General features: G+C 39.0%; 2 protein-coding genes across 3 annotated transcripts in view; one reads left to right on the forward strand and one right to left on the reverse strand.

The window, feature by feature from the left end:
* The window catches only part of LOC139462364 (U1 small nuclear ribonucleoprotein 70 kDa-like), a 117,387-nt gene extending 112,087 nt beyond the window's left edge, over positions 1 to 5,300 (reverse strand). Inside the window, exon 1 of the mRNA XM_071244042.1 lies at positions 4,955 to 5,300. Within this exon, the coding sequence (XP_071100143.1) occupies positions 4,955 to 5,098 (144 nt within the window). The 5' untranslated portion in view covers positions 5,099 to 5,300. The remainder of the gene's footprint in view (positions 1 to 4,954) is intronic.
* Positions 1 to 25,451, forward strand: part of LOC139462363 (potassium voltage-gated channel subfamily A member 1-like) — a 169,947-nt gene that overhangs the window by 81,972 nt on the left and 62,524 nt on the right. Inside the window, exons 2-4 of one of the 2 annotated variants that reach the window (XM_071244041.1) lie at positions 791 to 1,170; positions 6,228 to 7,894; positions 8,161 to 8,559. In XM_071244041.1, coding sequence (XP_071100142.1) covers positions 791 to 1,170; positions 6,228 to 7,680 — 1,833 coding nt within the window. In that variant the 3' untranslated portion in view covers positions 7,681 to 7,894; positions 8,161 to 8,559. Of the gene's footprint in view, positions 1 to 790; positions 1,171 to 6,227; positions 8,560 to 25,451 lie in introns of both variants that reach the window. The other variant, XM_071244040.1, reaches the window with a different exon arrangement.

Raw genomic sequence — 25,451 nt, forward strand, 5'->3', positions numbered from 1 at the left:
ACCACCCAATTTATTTGGTCATCTCTTACGACCAGCAGATAATATTGTTATCGAATTGGTTCATGCCAGTTGCATTGTAATCACTAAATTCCCCAATGACATAAAATCACCGAAACTGACAAATACAGTTCACATCTCGTAAGACCAAATGAATATATTGGATGAATATACATTGCTCAAAATCAAGAGGGTCTTCTACGGTATTTCAATCCTGGCGCCGGACCCAAAAATCGGCAACTTTCAACATTAGGGCTATGACAAGGAATCCTTGACTATCCTGCCTAATTATAACCAATGAATACTTTTTTTAATATATTACAAATTTCATTCTGTAACAGCATATGCCATGTGGGTATATTATAGTTTCTCTCCACACAGGTATTCAAGTGAAACGTCATCTCCTTAGGATTTTTTTCATAGCATGTTGTCAAGTTTTAGCATAAAACAAAATACAATTTCTTTCTGACTATTTGACTAACCCAACAATTTGCAACTTTTCTGACTTGAAAAAACACTTATAAAGTCAGAATTATTTTTATAAATTATTTTCCTTCCTGTCAACCTATATTTCAGGAAATTTTACCAGAAAGAATAGCATTTATTTTTTTCCAGATTCAAAGCAGTGTTGCATCCAACCCACTCTTTTTCTCAATAAAAGGAGAAAACTTCGCAAACACAAATTCAAACCGTCCACAAACACCCAGGCACCTGACACAACACAATAATCCCACCCAACCCAGTTCAACACGTGGTATTAAATATCAAATATATATTTTCTATTCTCCTTCAGTCAAAGGACATCGATGCAATTGAATCCCAACGTCACGACCGGATCCAAGCCGCCAAGAGGATCCGTCGGTCTAAATCAGCCCAGAGTCAGCGTTCCTACTCCGTTGACTCGAGGACAGAAGAGAGCAGTACAACATGCCTTCCCAACTGTCTGAGGATGCAGCAGAGGTCTGACCGAGACCAACTCTATCGGCCGCAGAATGACCCCAGCAGTTCTGACTACCCTTCCCCTGACTCAAACCCTCCTCTCTCAGAGGAGGCTGTGCACTATGCTGGTCAGCGCTTCTCACACACCTGGTCTGCCAATAACAAGAGCTTCCCTGACGAGTTGCGTGATGACCAAACTGCCCCTCTTCTGGGATCGAATGCACAAAACTTTCGGTAATTCAAGGATACATTTTCAGCAATATATATATGGGTTTTTCAGATTAAAAACGATGTTTTATTGGTCTGTTTTCAGTCGTACAAATGGGTATGGGAAGATACCCATTTGTACGACTGAAAACAGACTAAAACATTATATCGTTCTTAAATGTTATTAACTTTGCTTAAAGATGCTTCTTATAACTTCCATTACCATAAGTATAATTAAATGGATTAAAGGTGAAATGAAAATTTTAAAAAAAGAAATTTCTATTTGGGGAAAAAAATGAGACTGCTCTAGATGATTACAGTCGCTATATGGCTGAAATAATGTCAATGTGATGGTAAATTTTAACTCACACTCACCCAAGATGATTACTTTATATAATGTTAACAAAATTTATTTCTGGATAATGATCTATATGTTCGGCTTGGGCTTCTTAAAAGTACACAAATACATATATTTACCATTACTATATTGTTTATTTAAATTTGAATTCAATAATACCATTTAAAATTTCATCAAGAAACAGCTACATAGAATGATTCTGCAGCCCCATCAGAACTGCTTGGCTATCACCTGGACTCATCCTTTCTGTTACTAAACCGCCTTGAGTTCATGACCCTGAACAGCGCAACGCATAGAGATGTCATAATACAGCGATAAATCAATGTGATTACCACTGGCATTATTAATACAACTGCAAACATGTGTGTGTGACAGACACCGACCTGTATTGACATATTGACATATGAGATGTTCACGCTATGCCCCATTTCTTCTCTTTTACAAAAACCTATTAATAACACCTTCTCTTTTCAATTCTTTATTCTAAGAATGAATGCCATCCAATATCTAAGCGTAATGTTACTTTTTCTCATAAAGCCTATGGAAAAGTTTTGGTTTTTGAGCTTAAGAAATCATTCTGTGTCATATAACATAAACATGTCTGTGTATATACAGTAAACTACGGTTATAACAAACACGTTTATAACGCACTGACGGATATAACGAACTAACTTTTTTAGTCCTGACTCTTTGCTGTAGCTATGCTGTATATATGCTTATAACGAACTACGGTTATAACGAACTAAAATAAGTAGTCCCTTTGAGTTCGTTATAACCGTAGTTTACTGTAGTAACATTGTCACATGTTTTAAGATGTACAATTGACTTACAATCTTATTTCATAGACAAAATACCATGGCAGGCGATTTAACAGATTGTTCAGTTTATTGAAAAATAGTTTCCGGAGCCAAAACAAAGCCAACCTTTTAGTTACCTTGTACATGTCTAACACAAAATACACCTGCACATAAAGCCTTGTTACCGAGAGATTCTTTTTTTCTAAATGACTAATGACTTGATTGGCACATCATTACTGGGAAGATGAATATAACCAACATATGAAAGTAAAATATATTCTTCATTAAATTACCAACAGTGACTGGATGAATGTCATAATGAACATCTCAATGCAGTCGTATTGTTTTCAACTAATATTCATCATAAATTAATCAGCCTAAAAAGATCATTACCCGTTAAGTGTTACTTCCATACCCACTTCTGTAAAAGTTATGATGGGCAAACCAAAATAGTTGTAGGATAGCCTATATGATGGAAAATATCCCAACACAACCCCTAATATTTTTAGAAGATAGCTGCATCTAAAAAACGCCCCAAACCTGTTTAAATTGTGTGCGCCCAAATAACTGACTACTTTGTTTAAAAACTGCCATGGTAGAATAGTATTTCCTACCCACAAACCGCCTACTCATGAGTACCAGCACTGTACAGATGCGTGTCAATCTCAACAAGTGTTAGACTATTGTTAGTATTCTAAGGAACCTATCTGGTCTGTGGTACCAACAAGCAATGGTCCAATCGAACCAATTCTGGACACTTGCAAACAATCTTATTTAGTTATTATCACAATACGTCTTTTCATTCTGTAAACAAAACAAGGAGACCAACATTTCAATATTTTCATATTTGACCCTCTCCATTTTATAAGTGAGTGAGTGAGTGAGAGTATGGTTATACGCCGCTTTTAGCAATATTCCAGCAATATCACGGCGGGGACACCAGAAATGGGCTTCACACATTGTACCCATGTCGGGAATCGAACCCGGGTCTTTGGCGGGACGAGCGAACGCTTTAACCACTAAGCTCCCCGACCGCCCCCATTTTATAAGTAATGGTACTGAGTATGTTTACTTCAATTTGTCAGTCCAGTCAAATCTTGAATCCTATTTATTTGTCATGATTTATAGCCACTGTATCTTCAAGTTTTACATATGGGTGTTTTCCACAAGCATGTTCTTTATAATTGGTTATCCAAAGAAAATGAAATGGCATATTGTAATGAACATCTTGGTTTGGCTATTATAGGTACTTCTTAATCTATTGATAAATAATGTCCAGTTTTCACCTTCAGTCCACTATTTCCTTTGACAATTATATCATATCCCACTAAACTTTTCAGTTCAGGATAATTACTGTTAGCCATTTATCTGTGACGTGAAATCATTTTCATCTCTGTAATGCAAATGTCCTGTTTTGAACTTAAACTAGTCTTACAGAGGAAATGTCAATGTTAAGCAAATTAACAACATACTCTGGATTTTAGGTTTCTTATCATGTTTATAGCCAATGTCTTGTGAATGAACAACCAATTCTATTTATAATTGCTATTACAGAATTAATACCCTAACACTAAGACAAAATGGCGAAAAAGCAAAATTAACCCGCTGACAAATAAACATGACATACACCACTAACATGTTGTCACCAATAAAAGAATATTAATTATTATCTGAAACAGACTATACTACATTATTCCTGACTGTTCAATCTTTTATGTTCTTCCTCAAAGCCCTACATCAACTAACAATTAATGCACTAAATAACGACACAGCAATATGCTGCTATGAAAGTGGGCACATCCCTTTATGATCTATCTGCTAAAGCTCTGGCATAAATGCGATCAATTGACCCACAATGCCTGAACAGCAATACATTATGAACGAATTTGTGTACATATGTTAATGGCAGCCACTGATACAGCAACCTACAGCATCCTACAGCAGATTATGAATCTGTTCAATGTTTGACTTTTCCACGTTCCAACAATGGGACGATACGTCACCAATCTAGGAACTATGGTACGTGTGACACGCTTATTAAGCACTTAGCAGAGTAAATTGCAGTAGCTGATCATGTGATGATTCAATGTAAAGTGTATCCCTACGAGGTTGCTTCAGTCCTCAGTCGAGAGATCAATTTTTGCAACACTACGTATTCTTTCGATGGCTGGGTTCAATTGAATTATGCGCGCCTTGTGGGGAAGTGTGTGTGAATTATTTATACATTTCGTGTGGAGACTATACACTATCTAGTCAAGAGACTGCTGCACCAACCACTGTGCTCTTAGCCATGTTGGTGGTGCTTTCAACATACACATCTAGTAATGACAGAATCTTTGAGTAGACAAGATGTGCCAAAAACTCATGTGGAATTCGTTGGAAAAGTCATCTGTTGACAAATTCAAAAGACCGAAGGCTGCTGGGCGCATTAGCAACAGCCATCCAATCGATAATTTCAAGCTGTAGCTATAACTAGCCGCAGTGTCACGGCGTTTGTGCCCCGCTGAATACTGACTAGCTTACAATGGCGACATTAGTGTCCGCCATTTTGGAAACGCTGTAAGTTCGTTTTCTTTGACAAGTCAACGTTTGCATTTATATTTTACAAGCACACTTTCACTACTTATTTTTCTTTTGGCACTGCACGAAATATTACCTCAAATTCCTTCAACAAATGTGCCAATCCCCCGTATGGCACTCGCTTCTTCTCGTGGCTCTGTTTGTCGACTGGCGGCTTATATGGTACAGGATCGCGAGCGGCGAATAAAGCCAGCAAGTTAGGTGGTAGATACTGAGTCATCTTGCACGCTCTGCTTTAGTTCAAGCCACTAATATAGTCTTCTATCCTTCTCCTTTCGAATGTTCATGCATATATTTGAAGATAGCGGCCCTGTTTCCTGAATTTCACGTGAAAAGCCAAACGCACATGGTAAATTACCCCGTCCCTAAAAATCACACAGCGTGGTCGATCGATCGTTGCTGGAAAGCAGCAGGTGCGCGAGCCGTACAATAAAGACTGGGGTAAGCACGCTGTCCGCACCAAATGATGGTGCGGGGCAGGATGTTGTTGTTGAAAAAATAAAAATTGTATTTTGAGCGGAGTTATCAGATAGACTATTAGTCACAAGTATTCAGCAGTGTCTATTTACATAATCGATTATTTTTTCGGTTGGGAATTCCATTGAGTAACAGTGGTCGCGCCTGATTGGTCAGTATTTACTACTGTCTGTTTTTAGACAACAGAAGCATGAGATGCTAGACGGGATCGGTATAGGTACTACCCGAAAGGTACAGTGTTCGATTTCGAGCTTCTCTAGGCCATAACCTGACATGAATCCTCTCACATTTTCTTCTTAAATACGCACGGCCTGCATAATGTCTGTTTCGTTAGGAATAATAGCTCTCGTGAACCAATGGGCTCGTGGAACATTTTCGGACTATTCTGCTTGCATTGTAAGTAGGGTTCAGGCTGGTGCGCTGCCAATGTAACGCCATGTCGGGGTGTGGATTGTTAACCATGGGCCGGAGGAGAATTCTCTATCGTGTTAGGGATTTGTTACCGAATGACAGTGCTCGCGGGCATGACAATCTCTCGCTAGAAAATGACGGACCCCTGGCGAGAACGAGTGACGAAGTGACGTCAAAATAATCGATTCTAAGCTCTTCTCTGTACCATCCGGGCATGGCGCTCGGGTAATATTTTTGTCCGCCATATTTGTCGATATATAATAATCCTAAACTGACCAAAATTGTGAGTAGGCTCCTTATGAATGTGGAGCATTGACGGGGGTGTACCCCGTGCATGGATGTAGCAGACGACGCCGGAGGATGGAGGTTGCCATGGCTGGCCTTGAGGGCAATGGCGGCCCTGCTGGTTTTATGTCGCAACGTCCCCTCATTTCACGTTCATCTAATCTTCCCAATTCCAGGTCTTTTCCCAAGCTGACTGACAACGACGATGTCAATGTGGATGATGGGATGGGTACGGCAGGGAACGACTTCGAGTGTTGTGAGCGGGTCGTGATAAACGTCAGTGGCCTACGTTTTGAGACACAACTGAAGACACTTAACCAATTCCCTGATACATTGCTGGGAAATCCACAGAAACGGAATCGGTATTATGATCCTCTTCGAAATGAATACTTCTTTGACCGAAATAGGCCAAGTTTTGATGCAATACTTTATTTTTACCAAAGTGGTGGAAGGTTACGGAGACCTGTCAATGTCCCACTGGATGTGTTTTCAGAGGAAATTAAGTTTTATGAGCTTGGGGAAGATGCATTTGAAAAGTATCGAGAAGATGAAGGATATATTAAGGAAGAGGAAAAGCCATTGCCTCAGAATGAGTTCCAAAGGCGTGTGTGGCTATTATTTGAATACCCGGAAAGCTCAACAGCGGCAAGAATTATAGCCATTTTCTCAGTTCTGATTATCCTGCTTTCCATTGTGATATTTTGCCTGGAGACTTTACCAGAATTCAAACACTACAGGGTTGTCAATGCCACCAAAAATGAGTCCCAATCTTCAACCACACAACCCTCAATTGAAGAAGATGATCTTCCAAAGTTCAATGAACCATTTTTCATAATCGAAACATGTTGCATAATATGGTTTACATTTGAATTGCTTATTAGGTTTGCCTCCTGCCCTGAAAAGCTGGGATTCTTCAAGAATATAATGAATTGCATTGACATTGTGGCCATCATTCCATACTTCATAACCCTTGGAACTGTGATTGCTGATGAAAGTAAAAGCAACAGTCAGGCTATGTCTCTGGCTATTTTGAGAGTGATCAGACTTGTGAGAGTTTTTCGTATTTTCAAATTATCTCGACACTCCAAAGGTTTGCAGATATTGGGCCAGACCCTGAAAGCCAGTATGAGAGAACTGGGCCTACTGATCTTCTTCTTGTTTATAGGCGTTATCTTGTTTTCCAGTGCAGTGTATTTTGCAGAGGCAGATGCAGAACTTTCTCATTTCAAAAGTATTCCGGATGCATTTTGGTGGGCTGTGGTCACCATGACAACAGTGGGTTATGGAGACATGCGTCCTATTGGAGTGTGGGGGAAACTGGTAGGGTCGCTGTGTGCAATTGCAGGTGTTCTAACTATTGCTCTACCTGTGCCAGTTATAGTGTCAAATTTCAATTATTTCTACCATAGAGAGACCGAAAGTGATGACAAACACAACTATACGCATGTGCAGTCATGTCCAAATTTCCCAAGGAAAAAGAGTTCTTTGGATTCTGAATGTGGCTCTGATATCATGGAAATGGAAGAAGGGAATAGTCTGATGGTTACGGACAAACTGAAAGAAAATCATGCAAACAAAGTAAACAATCCTTCTAGCATCAACAATTTAAGTATTGAGACCGATGTTTGATGTATGGCACATGTGTTTCGTTGATGGTGTGTTTGAATTGTGCTACAGTATCCCAGCAAGTATGTCAAAGAGTCAGGTTTTTATCTTGCCATTTTCCATTGTTGAAAGACAAGAAGCACAGGTCCTACCCAACATGAACCTGGTCATGCTTTCTACAGCAAACCCAAGGACTAGGTTATCTAGTCTTGGCTACTGACACCAGTTAGGATGAGATGTAAGCCTGATCCAAAGATTGTCTTTGATTCTGGAGAACATGATATTACCAAGTTTTTATGTGATAATTGTTATATATCCTCTACTGACAAGCATTTCCTGCATAGTTTCAATGAGATATTTCATTATGGTGTTAACATTAAGCGTTAATACCTAGTGCTGATGACCATGAGATGCCCTCCTTCCTTTAAGCTGTGTTTCATGTTGAGCCAAACCACTTGTGCAAATTATCTTACAACATTGAATCTGCTTATCATTCAAAATTAGGTGTGTGGATTCCAGTATGTATCGATGCGGCTAACAATCAGACAAGTAGAAGAGACAGTATTTCTTCATCAACAAGTGTAACAGATATATCTACCAGCTCATTGCTTTCATCTATGCATTCTAAAGAAATGGAAAAGTTTAGCTGTCGAGTTGCGAGGAGCACCTCCTTTTCTGTAGTAGCCTGAGTGACTAGCCGTGACTGACGCACATGCGGATACCGAGGTAATGATGGAGGCAACATTCCCTGACGACGATGTCCCCAGCTCCTAGTAGTGTCCCTCTTCCAGCTGTGTCTCTGCCAACTGCTCCGACCAACCATGAGATGGCTACACTTCATCATGTTCACACCTAATGACCAGGAAGGTTACCTTCTCAGGGAACTTGTGGATCACAGTTCAGGTACGTGCTTGTCTTTCATTATCGTTTGTCATCTTGTCCAGGGAAAGAATTGTGTTTTCTTTCAAGCCTGTCACATGTCACCTGTTACAATGTTTAGGTATGCACTTTGAAATTTTGAGCGTGCCAAGAGAAGTACAAGAAAATTATTTTTCAACCATCTTTGATCTCAGTGAATGTCATTTCATCAGCCTGATAGTAAATTTGTCCTCCCCTTTTTCAATGAGATTGATGATACCATGACAGCTTCTGAATTCCAAAGATTATTTTGTAATTCATACTTACCATGAAACATTTGTTCCTTTTTGTCGAGTTCGTCTAGATTACATGTGCAAAAGAGCATGTACCACTGAATTCATTTAATAATCTTGCAGGACTTCCAGCACCAATAACATAGTTTTACCACGCTTTTATGATGTCTGCTATTGGTACTTGAATACTAAGAATTGCGCACCTTGTTGTCACCAATAGTCAGGGACAGGTTTTCTATAAAGAAAACTTTAACAATGACAGTTGAGGTTGGTCAAGATCTGCCACTCTGAGTTTTAGTTGTCTTGTTCGGAATGTCAAGTAGACTAGAGATAAAGAATTTGTAACTGCAGGGATTGCCTTGTACTTACGTTATGTCAAATCCATTGTCTTGTGATTGTTCATAGTTGCGAACACATTAAAACAATTTGTCATAAGCCCAGTCTTTCAGTTTCATGATGAGACGTCCCACGTATCTATGCAATGTTTGGAGGAGTACTTGTTCATTGCAAGTGGATAGTACTGTGACTGTCTGGTAGTCCGTTCACAGTGTAGATAGTTTGCTAGATTCTTATGATCAGTAGTTTCTTCAGTGCGTCTGAGTAGAATATCACCCTGTTACAGTATCTAGCAGAGGAAATGTTCCATTGTCAGTTAATTTGTTTCCCCTCATTTCACACATCAGATTTTCAAGATGCAAATATCCCAAATCCACCATCAGGCCTAAAAAACAGCCTTCAAAATTCACACAGTCTGATTGGCAAGACTACTAAAATGTTTTGAGGACCAGTAAACATTCACTGATGGTATTCTTCAGTGGCAGCATTTGAGGGCTGTCATTCTGGACCAATTCTCAATGCTTCAAGTTTGCTACCAATTTAAATTGACTAAAACTGATAGAAAATGTAAGCATAGTAAACGTGTTTGTCTCATTCAGGCAGAACTAGATACAAACTCAGAAGAGTACACTGAGTAGTGAAATACAGTTTCCAGTTGTCCTCTGGACTGGTTTTGAAACAATTGAAACTAGTTGAACATTTTTCTATCGAAATTCTTTTAGTTACCTAGCCTAAGATAATTTAGCTCCTATTAATTAACATAGTCTACTAGTTTGCAGCCAGTAAAATTCAGGAAGGACTAGTGACATGTCCTTGTGCTCCACCAGTTTTACCATCAGGTGGCAGCTCTGTAGCATATTTTTGCGGACTAGTGAAAATAAAGATTAATTTCTAACCCTGCCCATGTTTTGAATTCTCTTAGGTTGGAAAATATATTTTTGTTTATTACTGTTTTCATTATTCGGTATATTGAGAAAAAACAAGTAGTTTTCCCTGTAAGATGACTGCATGTAAGCCCTTTCACGTAACTGGAAGAAAAGCCAGATCTGACATGTGCATCCTGTCACTTTTGTAAGCCACTTAGTCAGTGTTTCTAACGGTTGAACATGGTGCGTGTCAAATGGCCATACATGGCTGTTTTTGTAATACATTATGTTTGGCAGTGAAGAGCACTGGTGCAAGGAAGATGCTGAGTCCTGGCAATCGCTATTTATTTTGTGTGCATAATTTGTATCAGCATTTATTTTCTATGCATCTTTCTCCATCTACTTGAAAGGGGTTGAATATTTTTGTGTATTCATGAAGTGGTTACTGTTCTGAGTTGTGTAAGAGGTTGCCTGGTTGTGAATCGTGAGAACTTGCAGATTAGAACTGCAAGTGTTTCCTGGCTCAGGTTACCACAAACAGTCAGCATGCAGTTTAACATGATTAATATTTATGGACACTTGGCAAAACATGCTTTAGTATTCAGAAATGTGTTGAGTGAACATTATGGAACACGTTTCTATTATTCTAAATGTGTTTTTGCGGCAATTCTTAACAACTGTATCGTTCACTCATTTAGTTAACTGAACAATAGCGACACTGATAGCTACATTCCCATTGTTAGTTACAGCTACAGAGATATAAATTTGTATTGAAATTATGATATCTGCAATAAAAAACTTATTCATAGTTGGCCGGCTGTGTTTTGGCAATGTATCATTCAGAGGAGTAATATGTTTTGGAATATTTGTCATTATGAGTTTGATCACAATGCGCAGCCGAGTTGTAAATCTATATAACCATTTAGTATAGTAATTGATGGTCATGAGATGTTCAGCCCGCTTGGTTATTGATCAGAGCATTTTTTGAATCACATCAAAGCAAATGCAGATCTTGTGGCAGACAGTGTCATCACACTGTTTGACACACTACTGAACAGGTTGGTGTATAACCTGAATATACCCTGATCACTGGGTAGGCCTGTGCTGAATGAATGATAATACCTGTAGTAGCGCACTAGACATTATATAACTGTTCATTCAGGTATGGCAGACTAGGGGCTGCATTGTAACAGATGGGGCTAGGTATGGCAGAATAGGGGCTGCATTATTACAGATGGGGCTAGATATGGAAGAATAGGGGCTACGTTGTTACATATTGGGCTAGATATGGCAGAATAGGGGCTACATTGTTAAGATGGGGCTAGGTATGGCAGAATAGGGGCGACATTATTACAGATGGGGCTAGGTATGGAAGAATAGGGGCTACATTGTTACATATTGGGTTAGATATGGCAGAATAGGGGCTACATTGTTAAGATGGGGCTAGGTATGGCAGAATAGGGGCGACATTATTACAGATGGGGCTAGGTATGGAAGAATAGGGGCTACATTGTTACATATTGGGCTAGATATGGAAGAATAGGGGCTACGTTGTTACATATTGGGCTAGATATGGCAGAATAGGGGCTACATTGTTACAGATGGGGCTAGGTATGGCAGAATAGGGGCGACATTATTACAGATGGGGCTAGGTATGGAAGAATAGGGGCTACATTGTTACAGATGGGGCTAGATATGGCAGAATAGGGAGCTACATTGTTACAGCTGGGGCTAGGTATGGCAGAATAGGGGCTACATTGTTAAGATGGGGCTAGGTATGGCAGAATAGGGGCGACATTATTACAGATGGGGCTAGGTATGGAAGAATAGGGGCTACATTGTTACATATTGGGCTAGATATGGAAGAATAGGGGCTACGTTGTTACATATTGGGCTAGATATGGCAGAATAGGGGCTACATTGTTACAGATGGGGCTAGGTATGGCAGAATAGGGGCGACATTATTACAGATGGGGCTAGGTATGGAAGAATAGGGGCGGCATTGTTACAGATGGGGCTAGATATGGCAGAATAGGGAGCTACATTGTTACAGCTGGGGCTAGGTATGGCAGAATAGGGGCGACATTGTTACAGATGGGGCTAGGTATGGCAGAATAGGGGCGACATTATTACAGATGGGGCTAGGTATGGAAGAATAGGGGCTACATTGTTACATATTGGGTTAGATATGGCAGAATAGGGAGCTACATTGTTACAGATGGGGCTAGGTATGGCAGAATAGGGGCTACATTGTTACAGATGGGGCTAGGTATGGTAGAATAGGGGTTACATTGTTACAGATGGGGCTAGGTATGGAAGAATAGGGGCTACATTGTTACAGATTGGGCTAGGTATGGCAGAATAGGGGTTACAGTGTTACAGATGTGGCTAGGTATGGAAGAATAGGGGCGGCATTGTTACAGATGGGGCTAGGTATGGAAGAATAGGGGCGGCATTGTTACAGATGGGGCTAGGTATGGAAGAATAGGGGCGGCATTGTTACAGATGGGGCTAGGTATGGAAGAATAGGGGCGGCATTGTTACAGATGGGGTTAGGTGTGGAAGAATTTGTCTTGAGTGATTAATTTGTTAATTTCTTATATTTACTGTTCAACCTGTGATAGTGATAATCTGATATGTCATTCTGTTTGAATATGTTTTCACTTGAGAATCAGTTTTGTGTGTCATAGGGATAAAAATATCCCTATTAAAAGTGCAGAGTAATATTTCCAATGCATTTGTTGTGCATATGTGATGGTATAACATTTGGTTACAAGTGTATTCAACTGGAATGTTAAGGGGAGTAGCATGTGTGAAGACCTGCTTGCATCAGTGGAAAGTTACAGTAATGTTAGGCAGAGTTGCATCAGGGTCTGACAAACATGGGGGTCATTGATGAAAGAAATGTGTGAAATATTGTATGCAAACTGCAGCACTGATGAGCTTATCAATATTGTGTTCATGGTTGAAAGGTGATAGGCCCACCAGGTTCCTTGATGATTTTAACTCATCTTAAATTTGGTAACCATAGTATGATAATCGTATGCAATTGTAATCCAATTCTCATGTGCCCATTTGGAAACACATCACGGGACAGTTTTTCAGGAGTATGTTGGCTTTTTGATGGTACATTTTACTTTATTTCCCATACATTTGTTTAAGCCTAACTGTGATTTAGTAGCATTGATTTAAATGTGCATACCACAGGGAATGTAATGGATGGCCATTAGCGAAATGCAGTCTTTGTAAAGGAAAATAGAAAAAAAATAAGAATGACTGTGCTTGCGAAAAACTTGTATTTTTTTTAGTACAAATGGAAGTTGTAAAAATCAATTATTGTATTGAGAGTTTTCCAAGTTGGATCAAATTAGGAAGAAAGTGCCACTGGTTTTGACTAAGGTTTTCTCATTAATTATTTAGTCATTATTCTTACTTTGTTTGCCTGGTGGAATAACAAAGCTCTGCACAATGTGTGGTTATTTTTGTGTAGGTCTGTAAGCTCATGGAAGAAACCTTTGTTGAAGGAATGTGCATTTCCACAATAAACCTCTCTCCCATTGATCCACGAACTAAGCTTGAAATACCTGCCACAGTCTGAGGCATGAAATACCGATTGTCAATACTGTATTATTCATGTATCAATCAAACACCTTGTCAGTATGTCCTATAGATACTTTAATCTTTCCCTTTAGGCCAACTCAGACACTGAAATAGCCCTATTCCTGTACTGCTCACTTTGAGCTATTCAGGGCAATAACAACAAGCAATGTCAAGCGCAGTTGTGCATGTCTGTTTTTATAATTAACAGTGACAGAAATTAACTTGTACCTAATTTCCTGAACCTACTTGTTTATTGACCATTGGTAGAACCAGTGTTTGAAATTTTTTTAAATGCCAGGGTCTCCCATCAGGACTCACAGACTAAGAAGCTGCAGTCCCCTGACTTAACTCTTCAGGTTCTCATTTTTAGAAAAAAACCTTATTGTGACAAATGTATTAATGTACTGCAGGCCACTGGGACCCATACAAATTTGAAACTTAGAAACGGGGGGGGGGGGGGGGGGGAGATATTTTATTTTCCCAGTATGTATTTGTCATTCTTGTTTCCATTCTTGTTTCTGATATGAAGTGGCCTTCCGTTCTAAGTGTTTATGGAATGTTTATTCAATGTGTATCACACATTTCTGGAGATGACTAACATGTATGCAAAGCTAATTTAAAAGAGGCAATACAGACCATGTTGTTTTTTACACCTTGTCAAAAATCCCTTTTTCCTTGACACAAGTGGCAGGTTAGGAAGTGTCTCTCTTATTTGATTGTTTTTTTATTTACTTGTATGTTAATATTGTAAGTATTATATAATGATGAGTATTTTGGAAAAGGTCTTGAGGTATATTTGTTGTAATCAGGGTAGACTTGGTAGGCTCACTGACTTGGTTGAGGCATGTTATCGTATCCCAACTTGATGGATCGATGCTTGTGATGTCAATCACTGGATTGTCTGGTCCAGATTCGATTTATTTACAGACTGCCGCCATATACCTGGAATATTGCTAAGTGTGGCGTTAAACAACAAATAAAAAAACAAACAAATATACAAAAATATGTTAAAAGATGGTACTTGGCACACTTCTTGGCGCTCGGCATTGAGGGAATAAAACAAGAACTGATCAGCTTAGAGTCAGTATGCTATGTCTGAGTGGCGTGTCCATGTTAAACTGTGGCATTTTTCTCAGTGGGCTAGCATTATAAAAGCAGCAATAGTCCATGCTGATACAAGGAGCCACACACATGTAAACATGTTGCTATATAATTCCAATGATATTGAATGCGACATTAAATCCACTTCACCTCACCTGTTTTAAGATCAACATCAATTTGCTTTTCCTCACCCTTCAAGTGTTCCAAGTAACTCACCTACTGAATTACTTACTTCCTGGCATATACTACTCAATACCCACGAGCCATGATAGATGAACTAGAGTCATGTGAATAAATCAGGTGTTCTTCAGCTTCTCTGAGTGGTATATTAGCCTTGTACTCTAAAGTACCTATTTGTAGATGATGCATTCAACGTCATATATAAGTTCTAAGAATATCGTATAATCTCGAGGGATTTAGCATCTAAAGATCATGCCTGGATACATCGTAAGTCATGTAAAATTTGTATGACTCTTCAACATTGTAACTGAGTAATAATTCATTTGTTATTTGATATATTGTACATGGATAATGCTTTCAGAGTTTCCCTCCATGATTGCTGATAGTAAATCAGAGACTCATACAAAATTAATAATCCCGATCTAAAGGTTTGCGTCAAGAGTGATGCAGAAGGGTTGATTATGGGTATCTCCGACATGTTGGATTGCATCAACTACCGGTACACAGGATTCCTGGTATGGGAGTCCAAGGACTCCAGCCTGTTACCAGAGCAGTACCAGCACTCCTAACAAACATCGTAATCTTTGACCTTTCCGCTAATGAATGGTATCTGGTTTGAGAAGCAGACCAATCTGTTGGACAGAGGCTAATATAGACTTGCAACAGTCTTTTAGAAAACAATCACAGCACAATTATTGTCAACTGGGTAAATGCCATCAGTTTATGTCCAGTCATAGCCTTGTGTACATCTATGTTAAAGACACTCCAAGAGTTGTCATGCTTCTAGACTTGCATAAGTCTCTAAGGAAGTGATTATTGGTTTAAATTATAATTCCCAGATTATATAAATAATAAGAACAAGTCCCCATAAAATACTGGCATCTTTTGATGTACTGTACGCTTATCTTAACATGCCATTTATGAGGATAGAATTACCTATATATATTACCAGTATATTGCAGGAAGAAAATAAATCTGTTAATCTTCATCCAGTGCCATTATAGAAATGGCAGTGCCATTGACATTGAAGATTAGCTGAATATGTATTGCAAAGTTCTGCAGATGTCTGCAAAGTTAGCTAACATGGAAAATTATTTTCATGAATCATCAATCAGCTTATCGTCACCCAAGACCTTGTCTGATAACTTCCCTCTCTCAGTTGGAAAAATAATGAATAAGTAATCATGAAGAAAAATATTCCATTGCTTGTTGACATGGTACTCGCTGTTCTGGATTGTCAAGGTGACACTGTGAGTTCCCTTCTCGCAGACATATGTAATAACGTCTACCTTCGAACAGAAGTGGCTGCTGTGTCTTCCCCAGAAGTAATTAGTTTTCATTCAACACTGTTATTTCTAGGTGCCATTTTTAATTTTCACATGTTTCTTGTATTAACCTTGGGGATTCCAGATCAGAATAGGGCTGCAGGAATCCATAGTAGTTTGAACTGAGGATAGGCAGGGGATCGCAATAAGTGACCTGGCTTGTTTGCTTACTGGCTTCGTCTCTTACTGGGTTGGTTGGTTGGTTTGTTGCTTTACGCCGCACTCAGCAATACTCCAGCTATATGACTGCAGTCTGTAAATAATTGAGTCTGGACCATGCAATCCAGTGATTAATATCATGAGCATCGATCCACGCAATTGGGATCGATGACATGCATCATCCAAGTCAGCAAGTCTGACCACCCGATCCCGTTAGTTGCCTTTTACGACAAGCATAGTCACCTTTTACGGCAAGCATGGGTTGCTGAAGACCTATTCTACCCCGGATCTTCAAGGGTCCTCTTACTGGGACAGCTTGGATCAATGCTCTTGCTATCAACCACTGGTTGCCTTGGCCTAGACTCAGTTACTTACAGGTTGCTGTGGAGCTGGAATATTGTTGATGGCAGCACTAAGCATCACTCACTCATTCACTCACTCACCATTGAAACCACACTCACACACTTGTCAGTGACCTAAAAAATATACACATAGAAACACTTACAAAATATGTTGCCTTTACAGTGGTATACAAGATAAAATCAGGTGTTATGAAGTGATATTGCTGGTGAAGATAGATCATAAGCAATATGTATTACTATTCGAAACAATGTCAATGATCAATTGTGTGTGAGGGTTAATTTTAGTTGTGTCTTAACAATGTATAACATCTTTCAAGAATGTGATTTAGGCATTTTTAGCATGATTATTTCTGCATTGACTCTGACTTTGTGACTAGTGTGTTTTTAAGAGTAATTGCATCTGCTGAAAGTTTTGTTTTGTTTATTGCTTAACTCTGCACTCAGCAATATTCCAGCTATATAACGGCGGTCTGTAAATAATCAAGTCTGGACCAGACAATCCAGTGATTGATATCATGATCATCGATCCACGCAATTGGGATGAAAGCATGCTATTTATTAGAACTAAAAATGAGACAAAAGAAATGTGTCTTTTTATGCATTCAGTTATAAACATGGCTGCATATATAAGTAGTTCTCGCGATCATGTGTGTAGGAGCCTCGACAGTGACTGGACAGGTTGTTCCAAGTGAAAAAAATAACCAGCAATAGCGATCAGCTGCACCGAAGTGCTACGCTTAGGGTTATTATTATTTTAAATATATTTATTGAAAGCTGCAACTAAAATTGTACCAGATTGTGTGTGTGTGTGTGTGTGTGTGTGTGTGTGTGTGTGTGTGTGTGTGTGCGTGCGTGCGTGCGTGCGTGCGTGCGTGTGTGCGTGTGCGTGTGCGTGCGTGTGCCTGTGTGTGTGCGTGTGTGTGTTGGGGGGGTGGGGGCAGCATTATATGTCATTTCCTAGTCAATCTGAAACATGAAACAAACATCTTTTTATGCTCTTGCCTGAATTGTATGAAATATATGCAAACTGCTGAGTGAATTAGGTCATCATGCATTCCATGCGTTCATTAAGGTTCATTAGTGACACTTCTACTTCAATAATCCTTTACTGATAATTACTGAACAGAAAGAGATGTGGGTCATACCAGCTGTAACATATATAACAATGTGTAGTTGACTGGACACCAATCCCAGCTGGGATATTAACCATCAAGATTAGGGTTGCTCAGTGGTTTAAATGCTTCTCACTTCAGAGACAAAGGTTTGATTTTGAGGAGCTTATGGGTATTGCTGTTTCTCGTGTAAGTGATCTCTCTAGTCTATACCATTTATACCCTGGATAATGTTTAAATCAGGTTGTCAGGCTGTTTGTGCATGCAATTATACCCAAATGGTATGTAACATTGCTCATTTTATCAATCACTGGTTTGTCTGGTCCAAACTTCATTATGCACAGGCTACTGTCCATATAACAAACAAAACCAAGTTAACAATTTTGCGGAATCATTTTCAACGTTTGTCAGTTGAGTACATTGGCTTAAAAAGTTACTGTATGTCACGATGCATACTGAAATATAGGTTATGTTTGTTGTAACTACATTTTTCAACGGTTTTCCCATGATTGATAAATCAAATACACACTGTCCATTCTGAAGATGGAGCATGGCTTTAAGTGCTATCTATTTGAGTGAGGAAGGCCAAGTACATTTTCTTCTAGTAGTACTAGGGGCGGTCGGGTAGCCTAGTGGTTAAAGTGTACGCTCGTCACGCCGAAGACCTGGGTTCGATTCCCGACATGGGTACTATGTATGAAGCCCATTTCTGGTGTCCCCCGCCGTGATATTGCTGGAATATTGCTAAAAGCGGTGTAAAACCATACTCACTCACTCATTCTTGTAGCACTGTAAATAGAGTAGAATCAGGAGAAAAACAGTTTCTGTTTCACGACCCGACAGTTTTCATTTTCTTTTAGATCTTATAGAACCAGATGGTTGAAAGTGATAATGGTGCTTGATAATTTAGAGCTGTTACTCCAATTCCTTAAATTCATTATCTATCAACTATCTCTTAATGGCAACAGGTCACCTTCATGCTAGGTGAGGCTTTTAATAATTAATTAGGGCTAATCCCTGCTCTGAATAAACATAATGAAATAATCAAGTCAGAGAGACACTTAGCTGTTACATTCAATGCAAACTCTGTTTCAGGTCTTGGTTAACTAGGGCATGATCATTATAGTATTTATGACCTCGTGGAATATACATTGTTTATTTTATTTTATACATGACTCTTTCCTGCAGTGTTGACCCCATATGCCCCTCGTGATCCTGCTACAACAAATGTATCTCACCGACATTTTTAATATGACATTGTAAAAGAATTAAAACAAATTCGAAATTGATAGGAAACAGCTGTTTGATTGAGTGAGGTTAATGTGTGCCATGTCAGGTGATTTCCATTGAAAAAGCATGAAGCCTCTCCGAAGTCCACACACAGCCTGACTTGCTCGTGGTGGGGTTTCAGAGATATATTCCCCTGCTGAGAAATTTATTCCCCTCCAAGACGGGATGCATAATATTTTATCAAGATCACATGGACCAATTAGATCTCATTATTCTGACATGGAGGTATGATAAAATAATTTGTCTATGATTTGATATAATGAACTATGGTGCCATCAGGTTTACTTGAAACACTGCATGTTCAGAATGGCCATTGAATTCCTGGCTCAGAATCAACTGCCACAACAATAGCGTGACATATTCATGATGGTTTTATATCTGGAAACACTTGGTGTTAATCATATTCCTTAAATGCAGAATTGATTAATTTTCCCTGGCATTAATGTCACATTGATCTTGTTGACGAAAGTTCTAATTTTCGCAATCTGTTCCATGTTTTATATGAAGCCTACAACTTGATACAACAGAATACAAGCAATATACCTGTGAAATGTTGAAAGATCAACACATGATTGCTTCCCATTGTGGTTTGCTGTGTCTGGCTCGAAAGGAGATTGTGCTGGCAGCAACTGTAGCAGATACAATGTGATAATAATGTTATACACCTGACACTACCTTTATGAACTCAAGCAGGATACTGTGAAGCTATATTGTAGACCATAAGGTGACCATAAAGGCTATGTTGTTTATTTTCACAATGTCATTATTGGCCATGTCTACTGAACTTAATGGAAAAGATGCTGTTCCAGAAGGTTGTGTAGGGAGACTGCAGACTTCTGCAGTCATAAACACAGGCAGTGCCAACTACCATTTTAGAAGCCCCAAATTGGACGTATTGGTTGTTTCTTGATCATGTATGCTGAACCAAAATAATGAGGGATCATAAATATTTTGGGGGATATTTTTTGCAGTGAAGACTGAGCACAGTTTCATTATTGTTCAAACACATTTATGAATATTCAGTTCTAACACTTCTGGCATTCTCTGGAATGAGTATTCAATCACAATAGGCGATGTGTATTGTTTTCCACCAATGATGGTAATTTGTGTCCAGTGTCGAAGATTGGTGTTCTATCAAGATGATGACTCGAAGATGGCCAGGGTTGAGCCATGTGCCGGCTGAGTGGAAAGGCTTGGCACGCCTCCAATATGAAAATTGACCCTTTGCCTCATGCCTGGGGACGAGTCCGCTCCAGCCAGAATAGTTGGATTTGCAAATGTAGTCAGAAGTAGAAGTGTTTGCTAGGGGAATTAATAAAACTTGGATTGGTAGAAGTAGGGGCTGCCATTTACCTTCTACTGAGCTCCCTGGCTGATATAGCTTGGCTCTTGTTTATGTATACTGGTTGAGGTCATTTCAGACAAGTGCTGTAAGGATTGGTTTGTGGAAGCGATCTTGTAAACATATAATCATTTTGGCTTTTCTCTTGGTGCCATTTGTCTGTAACGTTGTAATATTGGGTGTGGGTAATCAAATAAACTTGAAGTGCTGTGATGTTATTGCAGAAGCCATTTACCCCCTGTTAAGTCTCTGCCTTCAGTGGAAACTGTCTCATGTGTGAGACTATCCTTGCCCAAATAACCACATACATATGGATAGAAAAATAACGTTTTTCCATTGATAAAATCTGGGATTCTTATCTCAAATCCCTCTTGCAATGATCTTGTAGTGTGAAGCTAGTGTATGTCAGCCCTTTCTTTCACAAGTAGTCCATGGCAGTCTGTGCAAAAGACATATACTGGCAACCAAATGGATCTTTGGGAAAACTTGGTGACTTGGATACCCATGAAGATCCTGGGCCGAATAGGTCTTCAGCAACCCATGCTTGCTGTAAAAGGCTTGTTGTAAGCGGCAACTAATGGGATCGGGTGGTCAGACTAGCTGGCATGATGTCAATCACTGGATTGTCTGGTCCAGACTCGATTATTTACATACCGCCGCTGGAATATTGCTGAGTGCAGCGTTAAACAACAAACAAACAAACAAATGGTGACTTAATTGATCGTGTGTCATTGTGCCTCAACAGTGTGAATCATTGCTCACGATATTGGTCACTGAATTGTCTGGACATGACTCGATTATTTACAGGCGATCATCAGATACCAGAAATGTAGCTGAAATATACTTCTCAACTTTTGATAAGAATATACTTATTATTGTATTATTATTTCAGCCAATGGCACAAGAGGGTAATGAGGGGGTTGGAGACATAAAATATAATTCCAATTAAGTGCTTCAACCTTGATAAGGTCTTTTGACAGACATCAATCTTAGTTTCTCTTCTCCAGCATCAGAAGCCTCAATTTAGAACATTTCTCCTTCCATTTCGTTTCTTTTGAAGTAATCAGTGCTTTTCACTGATGACTAGACCCATGAAGATCTGGTTAGGATCTTCAGCAACCGATGCTTGTCGTAAGAGGTGACTAAATGAATCGTGTGGTAAGGTTAAGTGACCTGGTTGATGCATGTCATCGTATCCCAACTGCATAGATCAATGCTCATGATGTCAATCACTGGATTGTCTGGACCAGACTTCATTATTTACAGACTGCTTTCATAAATAACTGAGATTGTTAGTGACTATATCCTCGAAGGGGGTTGAAGTAGTGTAAAATTATTGTCCCCCTGAAAGGGTATGAAAGACCACATCTTTCAAAGTATGTTTATTTCTGCACTTTTTTAATCGTAGTATATATGTTCATTTAATCTGGCTAAATTTGTCATTAATCGCCAACAGCGGAAGGGATAATGTAAATCCGGCTTGGGTCCATGCAGGTAGCAAAAGTACTGTAAGTCCCCATGGACCCTAGCATGGTGATCTACCTTCAGCTGCTGGCAATCTCTAGCCCTTTTTTATATTGTACTGTTTCATTTAGTGATATTTGTTTATGGTTGTATGCTAGTTTTAAACATTAATCTTTGATATTCTAGTTATTTTACTGTCCAACGATGACAGGTTTTATGTAGTTAAAATATATGTATTAAAAATGTATGACTTCTCGTCAAAATGTGGCTGAAATACTGCTGATGTGAAGTTAAATAATAACTCACTCACTCATATGGCTGGAGTATTGCTGAGTGCAGTGTCAAACAAACAAACAAAATCATTGATGACAAGAGGTCTTTGCTTCAGGATAGATCATAATAATATCTGCATGTTTTTCAGTTTATCTAGAAGGGGTGAACAAATTTCTAATGTTTCAAGGTGTTTTTATGTATTATAAGTGTTTGAACTGGTTGATTTGCAAGGTCAGTTCATGCTGTGAAACCCAATACACTCACTCACTTTCCATTAAAGTGGGAATATTTTGGGTGATATTTTGAGAATATCTAATGTTGGGTAGGAGCCAGCAATGTCGAGTTAAGGCCTTGGTTGAATGTACGACAGTGTAAATGATCATTCATACGGTAATGAAGAATAGGCTTCTCATCCCTGCTCATACCACATGCTCTGGATCGAACACATTAGGGGCCCCCACCAAGTATTTCTAAAGACAATTTAAACCTGATTAGAGCACCCACCACCAGCAAGTACAGGCTCATTACCTGTGTGGAATGAGCACTGCTCCCATCTCCAAGGGATGTGTGTTTGTTTACATACACACATATGCACCACCCCAAGCCACAGGAGTGCAGGGAAACTGCTCTCATCTAAAACTGTTATGGTTAGAGGGTTTAGAGGGGGGTTGTCAGGAGTTTATAGATTAAGGGCTCAGATGTTGTTGTTTTTTTGCTGAATGTCTTCTTTTCTTATGCAAGATGATTATGATCTTTGTTCTTAAGCTGTGGTAAATGGGACTTGTTTAGAATTCTGATCTTCAGTTCACTTGTACAAAGCCTGATTCTGAGTGTAAGGTTAAACTTATGATAGTTCATTTTTACAGTTGGGTACAATGTGTGAAGCCCATTTCTGGTGTCTCCCGACGTTATATTGATAGAATATTGCTTAAAGCGGCATAAAACCATACTCATTTTTACAGTTTCGACTTAAGTCTATAAAAAATGATGCCCTACAATGGGCAAAACGTATTCTTTCATAGGTTATTTCAACCCCTGTTTCACATGTTTCAGGGATTTAACTGGTTTATTTACTGTAAACAGGGAATTTTTTGCGACCATTTTATTATTGCGAGTTTTGCGAACGAGACTCAATCGCAAAAATTAAAAACGCAAAAATAAGTATAAATAATACATACATACTTTATTCATTGCAACACGCCATCAAATGTTGAAATAATCAACCAGAACCACAAGCTACTCTATAATTTAAAAACACAAATGAATGCAGAATGGTCACACAATAAATCACAAATGACAGTGTAAACAGACCAATTAGTGTCACTGTTACCTCACAGTAATCCTGCCTTCTTCCAACCTCGCTTGATTGCGTCAGTGTCCTTTGCAATTTTGTCCACACAGGAAACAAGCCATCTTGCGTGAATCGGTTTCATGACACTGGTCAACTTTCCGGCCAACTCAGATTAACTAGCTTCGGAGAAAAGCTGTCTATTGTTTGGTAATTGAGGTGTCATCTCAACACGGCAACTCGCAAAAATATCTCGTCGCAGTATTGTCTTTGGTGTGGTATTCGCAATATTTTAACGGCGCAGAAATAAAGCTGTTTACAGTTTTTTGGGTGCTTTGTGACTCACAGCCTTTAATTGAAAGAGTTCTATGTTAACAAATAAGAGTTCAAGAGAAATGGAAATAATTGAATATGACAATGTTGGTTAAAAAACCCAGCTTAATCCTTTGCTTGTCGTTTGATATGTGATGTCATGTACAAGTTTTCCTCATATTTGTTTGCGGGCGGTCGGGTAGCCTAGTGGTTAAAGCGTTCGCTCGTCACGCCGAAGACCTGGGTTCGATTCCCGACATGGGTACAATGTTTGAATCCCATTTCTGGTGTCCCCCGCCGTGATATTGCTGGAATATTGCTAAAAGAGGCGTAAAACCATACTCACTCACTCACTCGTATTTGTTTGCAGTTGAAGATGTACTCAAACTTGCTGCTCCCAAAAACATTCCAAGACCTTGTTGTTTTGCCATGCTGTGAAGCACACACTTTACCCCAATCAATACGGAAACAGTACTCTGCAACCAATGACATAACATTGCACATGCTCAGAAGCCATTAATCAGATGGATATGGAACTCCTCAACTGAAACAACAAGTGCTAGCACTAGAAAATCGTGAAGCTTTCAACTGCGTATTGAATTTTGTAAATGATAATTTACACCAATTAATTATTAAAGTTGTATCAAATTATGAAATAGCAGCATTTGTTTCTAAACATGCATACAGATTTACTGCATCCCGGAAGATGCACTCAGAATTTCTTTTGCATTCATGTGCAGAGATCCAGATAAGCTGCGTATCTACGTAAAAAACGCATCAGAAATGCAGAAATATGCAGTAAAATAAAATCCAAGCGTATCAAATACGCAACAAACATTACAGATACGCAACAAAAATAAAACTTGTGCGTATCATCAAAATATTGTGAAGTAACCCTGCGTATTCGATTTGCAAATCAGCAACTTATTTTGAAATTATAAACGGGCATTCCGTCAACCTTGCCAAACTCCACGATGACAGTAACATCATGATCATTTGCCATCACACTTTCTTGTGGAAGTATCGTGGTATTTTTGAGTCCTATAAAGCTCTCGAACCCACACGACACCAGTTTGCAGGGAGTAGATGAATATTGTTTTTTAATATATATCTTAAATACCCACGTGTAAAAACTAGTGGGTAACAGAAATTTGAATACCCAGATAGAATTACTGATACCCAATGATTTTAAAATGCATGGGTAAAATATCCACAACACCAAACGCTTATCTGGAGCTCTGCATGTGCAATTTTTATGCGTTTGTGCAGCAATAGAAACTGTTTTAGTCCAGTATTATGATAACATAGAGCAAAACTCTGGTGGCAAGAGGGTGAATTTCTACTTATTCTTATGATACCTTAACTATTGGGCAGTTTGGCAAGGACTTCAGGACTAGTGCCAATTTCTAACTCGGATATAATGCAGGATTTCAAGTCCCGAAAATCCCTGCTGTATTATAACACTACATGAGTTATTTCAAAACAGGACAAGATAGATTCACAGATTCCGCTGACCCATAAGTAATGAAGAGTGGGAAGGAAATCAATCTGGAAAGCATTATTCCGTCAACAGCAAAGTTACATGTTCTTTGCAAGAACATTGTACATATGTGGCTCCCTGTACAACAGTTTAA

This window comes from Haliotis cracherodii, unplaced genomic scaffold (assembly GCF_022045235.1).
Source record: "Haliotis cracherodii isolate W230 unplaced genomic scaffold, xgHalCrac1.p SCAF_15, whole genome shotgun sequence".
Taxonomy (NCBI): Eukaryota; Metazoa; Mollusca; class Gastropoda; order Lepetellida; family Haliotidae; genus Haliotis; species Haliotis cracherodii.